Here is an 11,640-nt window from a genome sequence, read left to right as displayed (position 1 = left end):
ACGCTCGCCTGGTAAACAGGAGGGCGTGGGTTCGATCCCAGCCGAGGTATGGAATTTTATCCTCATTTATTTGACAATTTGACCACATAATAATGGAGCTCTAAGGGTTAGGTGGTTGAGAACGCCTAAGGCGTTAACCTCGCCTAGTGGTTGCCTTCCACTCAAGAGTCTATTATTATTAAGTCGTGGGTTCGATTCCCGCCCTGGGCGGATCTTATTCAAGGAACAGCTGGCTTTCTCTTATCCTGTCTTTCGTCCCCCTGAGTTACCATAAAACATCTGTTGTTAGTTGTTACGTAGTTCTCTACCAAACCGGCTCCACTCAGCTGGGTGAGGTTCATGTGAGTAGGCGTGTAAGTTATCACCGAATAGAAAGCTAAACCCCCGTCACTTTAGAATTTTTCTGGACTTCAATGCCGCAAACTTACGCAAAAAAGGCAAGATGACTTTTATATTAAATTTACCTAGGTACTTTCATATTTTCTTCGCCACCTCCTCTTCCTCTTTCTTCTTCTCCTTCACCTTCACCTTCACCTCCTCCTTCTCCTCCACCTCCTCCTTCTCCTCCACCTCCTCCTTCTCCTCCTACTACTCCTCCTCTTTCTTCTTCTCCTCCACCTACTTCGCTTTCTCCTTGTTCTTTTCATTGTCCACATCAACAAAAGACAGGCGTGTAAGTTATCACCGAATAGAAAGCTAAACCCCCGTCACTTTAGAATTTTTCTGGACTTCAATGCCGCAAACTTACGCAAAAATGGTAAGATGACTTTTATATTTACCTACTTTCATATTTTCTTCGCCACCTCCTCTTCCTCTTTCTTCACCTCCTTCTTCTCCTTCACCTCCTCCTTCTCCTCCTACTACTCCTCCTCTTTCTTCTTCGCCTCCACCTACTTCGCTTTCTCCTTGTTCTTTTCTTTGTCCACATCAACAAAAGAACTACAATTGTACAAAGCTTGAAGGGTGCAACTATGAATCACTGTGGAATGAAATTCTCATGAATAGGTCAACTTTCTTTTGCACCTTCTTTTGTTAGTTCTGAGAAGAAAATTTCATACCTATACAATACAATATTATGTACATTGTACTTGAAAATAAAATAGGTAGTAATAATTATTATTATTCTGCGGTCATAAACTCATAATGTACTTTTAAGACGTCCACATAAATTTCAAGACTTAGGAGTACCTGAACAAAAGTAGACAATAAGACAATTGTTAGGAGACTATAAATATGGCCTTAGAAGTAAACAATACATCTAATTAACTAATTATGCTCCTGTGTCGAGAGTTTTGAACATATTGACCTCGAATTAGTCTCATTTCAAAGAGAATTCAGGTTGCACATTTCTAAAACACTTTCCCTTCGGCCATGAGAGCCTCAATACACTTAATTTCTGGACGTACCTCGTAACATGAAAATTTTTCATCTCCTACGGGCTATTTTCCAGGACAGTGCAGGAGACCAAACATTTCCAGTGTGGACGCACCTCTAGAATGTCGTGGCATGCTTCTGTGTACTCAGTATGGATGTGGCTGTGCACCGGGCTACCAAGGCAAACATTGTGATCAACAGTGTGCAAGAGGCTTCTATGGAAATGACTGTAAAACTAGGTATGTGTTTGTCTCCTGTTCTTTTTATTATTTATTGTTTCCCGCTTATGCGGGGTTGGCGTTTTGTGTCAGTCCCGATCTATCGTTCTTCAAAGGTAAGTAGGTAATAAATAGGTAGAAAGGTACTTGCTTTCTTTTATTTCAGTAGTAAAACTTTGCGTACAAAGGAATCCATAAGACTTTTAATTTCTTATTAAAAGAAAAATCATCTTGAATGGAAGCGTGGAAAGGTTCGAAAGATATGGAGAAGAATAGAAGAAAGTGGACACTTATGTGAGTGTGGTTATTTTATGGCACAATGTTCCTTTGGTCAGGTTCTTTGCTTGCTATTTTCAGATAATCCGTTTTACTGAAGTATTGTAGGAGTGCCTCCTACATGTGCTAGGTCCCTACAAGATATTTATTTAGGCAGGCAGGATTTTTCCCAATGATGGAAAAAATATCATGTTGTGTTGCACATTGCATAATTCAAAATAGTTACTCGGCATTCATAAAAAAGGCTGAATTTTTAAATGAAAAATAGATAGGTAAACGAAAAAAAAAATGTTCCAGTCAAGAAAAAATGGATGTGGTGCAAATCTGGATGGATTGCGGATGACGATGGCATTAGGGCCTAATTTAGGGGGGTCTATGGGGCCCGGGCCCCGCTCGGGCTATTAAAAAAAAGGGGATAAAATCGGGGAGTTTAAAAAAAAAAAAAAAAAAGGGATTATAAAAAAAATAAAAAAAAAAAAAAAAAAAAAAAAAAAAAAAAAACATCGGCCTCTAATTTGGAGCATCTCCCAACAAGTTACCCGTCAAATTGTTGACCAATAATAAAGCAAACAGAACTCACATGGTCTCTAATTTTGACCTTTTTCCTGATCAAACAAACTTTAGCGAACTTGATAAAGGAATCAAATCAGTGTTATCAGTTGATAAGAAAGCTCAGTAGTAGGAAGTAGTTTACCTGTATTAGTCATGAAATCTGAGAGGTGTGAGTGCCGCGAAATATATCGCAGAATTTTGTAAAATAAACAATACTTACCTACCTACCTACTTTGAGAGTTATTTCCTTAATTTAAAATAACATTATCAAAATGTGACAGTACTGGTGTACTGCATGGACAGTGAGTATTGGAATACCTATTACGAGATAAATAAAACCTTTATTTGGGACTAAAGGTCCGTTCCTACTTGTAGTTCGAAAAAAATCTTGTCGTGCTTAGTGGGAAATTTATCAAAATGTGACAGTACTGAGTACCTACATGGACAGTGAGTATTGGAATACCTATTACGAGATAAATAAAACCTTTATTTGGGACTAAAGGCCCGTTCCTACTTGTAGTTCGAAAAAAAATCTTGTCGTGCTCAGTGGGAACACTCTCATTTAAATTACGTTGCCTACAAGATAAAGATTTAAGAAGAAATAGACAATTTAAAAAATGAAGCATTCGTTAAAGAAATAAAGAATAAAGTAACCACAAAGTAAATATTGTCATTGACGGAATAACGGAGAATATATTCATTCAAAATGATGGACAACAATCATATTGCACCTAGCAGAATGATTTTCCTAGTCATTTTGGTCATATTGCTGACAGCATTATCAAAAGCAGGTAAGTTAGTCATATTTGGTATTCATAAAACTGCTATAGGTACTTAGGATCTTCTTCAAAAAGCTTATTTTCGAGTTAACATAAGAATATTATCATTGACGGAATAACGGAGAATATATTCATTCAAAATGATGGACAACAATCATATTGCACCTAGCAGAATGATTTTCCTACTCATTTTGGTCACTCATTGACGGAATAACGGAGAATATATTCATTCAAAATGATGGACAACAATCATATTGCACCTAGCAGAATGATTTTCCTAGTCATTTATGTCATATTGCTGACAGCATTATCCAAAGCAGGTAAGTTATTCATAATATTTGGTATTCATAAAAATGCTATAAGTACTTAGGATCTTCTTCAAAAAGCTTATTTTCGAGTTAACATAAGTGGTGGCCAAGAGAGAACATAGGTGGAAGAGCTCCTCCAGGATAATCCTGCCACAAGAAAGCCATAAAAAATATGTAGTCATTATTGTAGGCATAATATTATTATTACGTCATTATTAAAAAAAAAATGACGTAATATTGAGTCGGTCAGTCTTGCTGTGAGTTTCCAGCGAAATGTAAAATAAAATTTGTTCTCTTTTCAAACATTCTGCATTTTTCATATTTATTACACTTAGAAACATTGTTTTGTTGAAGATTACGACCTTCTAACTAAATAGGCAAAGCACAAACTAAGAGATAGTAATGATGGGAAGAGGACATTGCATATCAGTGATATCAGCATGTAGAGACTCCTAGATTTCCTAATAGTTTTTTTTTCTGAAATTGTTACTTTTCTAAAGGCATCACATCCTATGAAAGGTACTCCACAAAATTAGGATTACAGGTGACACTTGAAGCTTTGTCTTATATGAATTGTATGAAAACCCCTCATTTTGAAATCCATTTTGAAATCTTCTAAAGGCATCACATCCTATGAAAGGTACTCCACAAAATTAGGATTACAGGTGACACTTGAAGCTTTGTCTTATATGAATTGTATGCAAACCCCTCATATTGAAATCCATTTCAGAAAACCAAATCAACCCTCACCGACCACACCAACAAAACCAAATCGGTCGAACCCACTATTTACTACATCAAGTACAAGATCGTCAAACAACGCGCCTGCAACCAATACTTCAACCACAACACCATGGTGGAGAGTACCAACCACACCTCCTTCACACTCCATCTCCACTACTTCACCACCTATTCCATCTTCGTCACCACCAACAAGGGTCAGACGCTGTCCACTAAGTATCTCTATGTCTCTTTCGACGCTAGTGTGCCGAATATCTCCCCTAACCTGCCAAACCGGAACTGTCTGTGATGGAAGATTTGGAAATAGTGGAGAAAGTGGGCAGTGTTCTCACGATAAAGTGGAGCTCTGTAGATCAAGATAGAAGGATTAGTGGACCTCAGGTAACTTCTTTTACTTACAGCTTATAGCACTTCTTAGGACGGACATCAGCCTCTCCAACTATGACTGTGCCGGGCTCAATGGCATGTTTGTCAAATATGAGGTGACTCTATTGGTTGGGGACCGTGTGGTGGGAGACCGTGTGTTTGGGGACCGTGTGGTGGGGGACCGTGGGACGGACATCAGCCTCTCCAACTATGACTGTGCCGGGCTCAATGGCATGTTTGTCAAATATGAGGTGACTCTATTGGTTGGGGACCGCGTGGTGGGAGACCGTGTGGTTGGGGACCGTGTGGTGGGGACGTATGTTAGTGATGAGCTCAGGGTGGATATAGACGGACTGATGTCGGGGACGGAGTATGGGGTGCAGTTGAGATATGTGAATCATGTGGGGAGGAATGCGACGGCGTTCACCGCCCTGCAGTTTAAAACTTTGTAGGATTGGGATGTGTGAGCTGTAGAACTCACTCGGAAATAGGTACGTACCTATTTGGGTTTTAATTCTGATCGTCCTTGTAATTAACGTCTTTGCTTCCAACTTCCATAACATTGCAAAAAAAAAAAAAAAAAAAAAAAAAAAAAAAAAAAAAAAAAAAAAAAAAACCCCCAAAAAAAAAAAGGGGAAAAAAAAAAAAAAAAAAAAAAAAAAAAGAAAGAAAGAAAGAAATAGGTACCTAGGTCATTTTCATTTAACGATTTGTGTCATTAATGTATAACAAAATATATTGTTAAATAAATATATTCAATTGAATTGCTGCTCTTGCTCCTCCTCTTCTTCTTCTTCTTCTTCTTCTTCTTCTTCTTTTCCTTCTTAAAAGTCTTCTTTTTTTTAAGTCCTCGAATTTAAATTGAAAAAGTAAAGGTTACCGTCACCTGTGTTAAGCTACGCCGAGCAAGGCCAATAAATGGATGGGTGACTTAAACATTATATTGGATTTAGCGTCACCTATGTTAAGCTACGCCGAGCAAGGCCAATAAATGGATGGGTGACTTAAACATTATATTGGAAATGAAGGGAGAACGAGCTCTAGTCTTGATTTTAAATCATTACATGAAAGTAAAATAAAAAAATCAAATCAAGAATAATTATAAACTGAATATTAAACAAATTAGGTAGGTACATAGGTATTCTTTAACCACGATCGAATAAACTACGGGCTAAAAAATTCTCGGAGGGACGGACTCAGCTTGTTATTTGAAAAATTCCTCAAAATGAGAGAGTGATATGGGAGAGTGGTAGAAGGTGCGTTATAGAGCACCTTAACCACTCGGCCACTTTGCCAGATGCAAGCAGAGGGAGAAATAGTGATATTGATATGGCGCCACATGATTTTTATTTGAAAAATTCCTCAAAATGAGAAGTTTTGTTAGATTGATCATTTCTTACTTCCTCATCTCTCAAAGTTACTTGGGAGTTGGAAGCGATGTGCGGTCTAGATAAGACCTACTTCCGAGAAATAGCTGAGTAGCTGTCCCTTGGTCATAAATGTAATACCTAGACTCTAGAGGTTGTAACATATTTTATAGGTACCTATTTCTAACTAAGAACTAGGACTCTAGAGGTTGTAACATATTTTATAGGTACCTATTTCTAACTAAGAACTAGGTACCTAGTTAGAACTGATTTTCCTCTTTATAGGTTATAGGTACATACCTATTTGCTCTTACACACATCATGAGAATTCATGAGGTACGTAGGTAATTTAGGTACCTATGTATAGTTATTACAAGCAGGTACCTATTTATCTCAAGTCCCTATGTACTTAATTATTTATTGTAAGCAGGTATAGTTAGTAGATATTTTATTGTAGGTATAGGTAGGCAATTGTTAATTTATTAGGTACAAGCATGTACTTAATTATTTATTGTATTTAATTATTAATTTATTAGGTATCGCAGGTAATTAAAACGCACGGGCAGTTATCAATCATGTCTGCACTGCACCTCTCGGTATATCAAATAATAGTCATTTGATAATTAATTGGCGCCCTGACTACCTACGTAACATAAATATACGTACATAGACTCCCTCACTCACTCAAACTCTAGCCAAAAATAGACCCTAACAAGGCCAAGGTAACCTCCGTAACCTAGAGTTTAAACCTTTCGTCATAATATTTCCTTCATATGGTGAGGTGTAGAGATACATCAACTTTATAGGTTACCTTAGCTTTGTTAGTGTAAATTTTTGACTTCCATAAACTAGGGTATTATGGAGTTATCTATTCATCTATTCTATGTACATTAAAGTTCATTCTAAAGTTACCCGCACAGTGACATAGTTCTTTTCTTGAACTTTATTAATTGTGTGTGTTAAAACTGGGTGATAGAGATCTTCGATACGAGTGAGCAAGGGATCGTTTGAGTAATGGACTTCATACGCGAAATAGTGAGGGTCGAACATTTCGGTGTGTAAACGGTGTGAATAAAATAAAATTTTGTCGGTATTTTTTTCGACAAATATCTTGGAAATTTGAGCAAACATTGGAGTTTGAAGAGAATCAGAGTTTATGTCAATGAGAATTATTGAAGCCTCTGAAAAATGCACGCCATTAGCTTTAACCCACCTGACAAAAGAAAGGTTTTGTACAAACTCAGGTGACATTTGAAATGTTCTTTCAACGTCAGATTGTAGTTCAGAACAAAGATCAAATTTCTTACCAAATTTAACAAATGTAAAAGGTACCGGGTCAGAGAATAGTCCATTCAAAGAGAGTTGATTTCTAAGTGCAATTGTTTTACAAATGTTGATCTTATTGTATGAGGATCGAGCAGAGGTTTTCATAAATTTATGTTTTGCCTCAAACCTAAAAGTCCATATTTGTGTCAACGGACCAAACTTTAGGAACATGGTAGGGTAATGTGTTAAAAAATGAAACTTAGGAGGAATACTTGTTTTCCCTGAAAGGCTCTTGTATGTACAACAAAGGTCTTCTATGATATCTGCAAGGTAACACATATTTTCTTTAAAAACTCTGTGGGCCAAAAGTAATTGCAAAACCTTTCTCAGAGTAAGAAACAAATCCCAAACGGGATCTTCTATGGGTACGTATTGACCAACAAGTAAGGCAAAGTAGCGAACTAGAGTGAGCATTTCTGAAGCAGAAGTTCGTATTTTTATTTTACCGTTTTCAAACACAAACGCATTTGTGGGCCTAGCCGAGTTATCAGGGCCGTAATTAAATGCCTTGACTCTTTCTTGCAATATATTAAAAGTACAGACGCGGGTGGTTTGAACCAAATAGTGAACAACAAATTGCATTACATACCTACAACAACCTTCCAAGTAATCGTGCATCAAATCTAAACTCCCTTTACTAATGAAATCAAAACCCTTTAGGGCGGACCAAACACAAGGTTCTTTGATACCAGTCAAATTAACATCCATTTTGGCTGAAACTTGCTCTAAGTAACTATCTGAGTTACGAAGTAAACTTGTATTTTCTCGGAACACAGATTGTCTCTCTTCTTTACTTGCATGACATATTCGACAACAAAAAGCTGCGTTAAATGATTCTACAAAGCCAAAAATACCATTTAATCCTAAATTATCCCCTGTAAAACAAGCAACCCTGAATTTTAAAATCAGCTCACTATTGTCATACTCCACTCTAATGCCATTGTCATGTAAGTCATTCAGTTGCTCAATTGCGGCATGGAACATAACTTTGTTCCCAAAAGTAACACGATCATCTGCATGAAATAATGACAGCAACAGAATGTTTGACAGAAGAGAAAAGTATTTTCGAGGCAAACATGGCAACGATACATACAATCCACCAAGTTTTTGTATTATGTTATGACTACCCAGTGGGTTATTTGTTTCAAAGTCATCAAAGTAAAGAATTATTGGCAAAATAAGGACCCCTGGTTCATACGGTTCGACATCATGCAACCACACTGATCCCTGACAAATATTTTCCATTGGATTATCTGACCTGCTTAAAAAATTCAAGTATTCCATTGTGTCGCAGAGAACATTTGGCATGTTAAAGAAATGGGTGAGCACATTTTTTAAAGGAATTATTTGAGCAGTACACTCAACAAGATTTTGCACTGTTTTCCCATTGATGTGCTTATATTCTGTTCTTGATCCTACTTTCACTTCAATGGAAGGTACGAACTTCCCTAACTCTTGGAATTTTCGAAAACGTTTGTGTTCAGAATTTAAAGATTGGATAACATTACTACAACTTGAACTAATAGAAGAAAAGGGCACTGAGCGGTCCACTACACACGACTGAATAATACTATTATATTGATCAAAAAAATTTTGAAACTCTAAAGTGATATATTGAACCGCACTACGAGTCACTTGAGGATTTTTATAAAGATTGCAATACATTGACAACAACGACTTTTCAAATGAAGATGTCATATTTTCAGTTAGAATGTTCAGTTCTTCACTAGCATCAATGATGGCGTCACTGACACCAGCACTGGGAATACTAACACCAACACTGAGATCGGAACAAGTTAAATTGTCATTTATGATTAAGTCATGTTTATCATTAATATGCCTTTTCAAAGAAGAGGCCGACAAAAAATTAAGCGAACAATTGCCTTGTCCACAAGCAAAAGGTTGATTACTTTTGCAAGCATGTTTACAAGTGAATCGAATGTGATCTATCAAATACTTGAGAGTTCCAAAACTTTTTAAGCAATGTTTACAGTAGAACATTGTGAATTAGGTTACGAAAGAACTATTCAATTTAGAAACCAGGAAAAAACCTTTTTTTTAAATCAGTGTATGTATTGCGACCTAGACAGTTACGACAAATTTAACAAATCTAGAAGTACTGAAACTGGTTTGGTTACACGGTCATAGGCAGTAGACATTTTGTAAACTCCTTTTTGGATAAACATCCATACATCGTAAGACTCTTCTGGGTAGCAAGTATTAGTAGCAATGAAAATTTTAAATAATACGTCTACAGCCTCTACAAGACTTCGCAGTTCGTATTTTGTATTGTTTATAACAATAACTGCCTTTGTAACATTCAACAAATCTGATCCTACGGTTATGATGTATGGCTGCAAAGTATGGGCCCCAAATTGGGAATATTTTTCCTGGCGACTTAAAATAGTTGTCCCAATATCTTCTTCAGAACTAATGTGGGTAATAAAACTATCTCTTCTTTCTTCTCTGGTAAATGTATGTACTTTGCTTTTCTTTGTCTTCCTACTAGAAGGGGCAATGTTCATAACATACGGTAAGGTACAGATAGCAATTACAGATTTGACTCTTGAGGACGTTATATTTACTTTTGAAGGGTCCAAAAGAGCTAGAACTTCAGAAAGGCCTTTTTGGACTTCTGTTACTTTGGAAGTGTCTTTTCTTTTTTTTGCCTCTTCTAGTAAACCGTCAGACAAGAGAACAATATTTGTTGCAAAAAAATGTTCCTTCTCAGGATGAAGGAAGTTAAAGTCAATGCATAAAAGTTCGTACCCGTTCACTTGCTTTAGTGCAGGAAATTGATTGAAGTAGTCATGGAGTAAGAGTGGAGAGTCTGTTGAGGTTATGATTCCCATCCGATTAGCCGAGGTTTCCTTCCATTTTGCTACAACAGTGGTCCATGGGTCTGTACCTGAATTGAGCCAGACCAGTGCTTCATTTGTGTTCAGCTCTGGAAGCAGATTTTAAAAACAAAAGTTATAGTTGTACATCAGTATCTTTGTCATGTTGAATTGACATGTTTCCTTAATAAACTTTGTAGGTACATACTAGGTAAAAGGACGGTCACCCATTTTAAAACTAACCTAGCTCGGCATGGCTTAACATTAGTGACTTCAGAATATCGTAGAAAGAAGCGCCTTTACACAATGGACATGTGTGCCAAGTTTAGTTGACATTGGTCAAACGGTGAAAATAAATAAAATAAGCGTATGGCATATTTGTCTGGGATGTCGGTTAGATTTCGGACGCCAGAGTTGATATTTTTATTTGGTTTAACGTTCATTACGAGATGGGGGTTTTGCCCTCCAGGCATTGGCCTACCTTACCAACTACTCATATTAACCTCATGCAGCCTGAGGGGGGCCGGGAAAAGCCAGCATCACAAAAGGCACAAACAGACAGACAGAAGGACAGACAGCTCTATTTTATTTATTGGAAGTAAAAAAAAAAAAAAAACCTTGAATGTTAATAAGAAAGATTTGAAACTGAAAACAAGAAGTATACTAACCTTCAAATTCTTGTAGGTTCAATGGGCGGGGCTCCACAGGTGACCGGCTCCGTTCTGATGGAGTGGGAGTTGAGCGGGACCTTTTCCGTCGAAGGTTGTCCCTGACAAGTACCCTGACTTTTTGGGTGTATGAGTCAACCAGGTGACCTACGTTTACTTTCAAGAACCTAGTTTTTGAAGAATTTTCCCTAAGTTGAGTGCTAAAGTAAGCTGATGAAGATTCATGAGGAAGTACTGAAGGAATTTGTAACGCTAAAGCAGCAAAATCTACATGCCCTAAAGAGGCCTCAGGGTTTTCAGCTAAGATATGAGAAATTATTATTCTGGAAATTAACTTTTTTTCAGATACATTTGTCAACCGCCCCCTGGTTTCATTTCTCTGGAGAACTTCTTTGCCTTCGACACTGGCTAGTAAAATTTTTTTAACGTAGTCCCTAGGTAATTTATTATTCTTGGTGAAGAATCCACTAGTAGAAGGAGAATCACTAACAGAAGCAGTGGGAGACTGACTAATATTTGATGTGGTTGGTGAAGTGAATGTTGCCGAACTAGGCCCTGCTACCATATGAGAAGGGCCTGCCCTATTCTGCTGTTCCTCCACTGATTGCAGAGTTATTAGGTTTCCTTCCCCTTGACTGTCATTCGAGGCCGTCTGTAAGAAGAAAAACAAAAAACAGTACTTGTTAGATACATGATGTTTAACATTTAGAAGCTTGAATACATTGTCAACGGAAATCATTTTTTTTTTTTTTTTTTTTTTTTTTTTTTTTTTTTTTTTTTTTTTTTTTAACCACCCCCTCTCTAATTTTGATGTGGTGGGGTGGTGGT

At 37.1% G+C, this 11,640-nt stretch overlaps 2 protein-coding genes across 2 annotated transcripts in view; one reads left to right on the top strand and one right to left on the bottom strand.

The window, feature by feature from the left end:
* The window catches only part of LOC103519205, a 12,348-nt gene extending 7,811 nt beyond the window's left edge, over nt 1-4,537 (top strand). Inside the window, exon 10 of the mRNA XM_026830781.1 lies at nt 4,238-4,537. Within this exon, the coding sequence (XP_026686582.1) occupies nt 4,238-4,537 (300 nt within the window). The remainder of the gene's footprint in view (nt 1-4,237) is intronic.
* A 3,711-nt stretch (nt 4,538-8,248) lies between these two features.
* Nucleotides 8,249-11,496, bottom strand: LOC103519201. Its single transcript, XM_008484285.3, has 2 exons — nt 10,813-11,496; nt 8,249-10,254 (listed from the first exon to the last, which is right to left on the bottom strand). The coding sequence occupies exons 1-2, from the start codon at nt 11,375-11,377 to the stop codon at nt 9,398-9,400; spliced, it is 1,422 nt and encodes a 473-aa protein (XP_008482507.1). The 5' UTR covers nt 11,378-11,496; the 3' UTR covers nt 8,249-9,397.
* Between the last annotated feature and the right edge of the window lie 144 nt (nt 11,497-11,640).

The sequence above is a fragment of the Diaphorina citri genome, unplaced genomic scaffold (assembly GCF_000475195.1).
Source record: "Diaphorina citri unplaced genomic scaffold, Diaci psyllid genome assembly version 1.1 scaffold2605, whole genome shotgun sequence".
Lineage (NCBI taxonomy): Eukaryota > Metazoa > Arthropoda > Insecta > Hemiptera > Psyllidae > Diaphorina > Diaphorina citri.
This window is presented reverse-complemented; position numbering and strand designations above follow the sequence as displayed.

Excerpts from the sequence above, each read along its gene's own strand:
- LOC103519201 (XM_008484285.3), bottom strand. The coding sequence starts at position 11,377 with ATGGTAGCAGGGCCTAGTTCGGCAACATTCACTTCACCAACCACATCA. Across the intron at positions 10,255-10,812 it reads GAACCTACAAGAATTTGAAG|AGCTGAACACAAATGAAGCA; the intron begins GTTAGTATACTT and ends ATCTGCTTCCAG.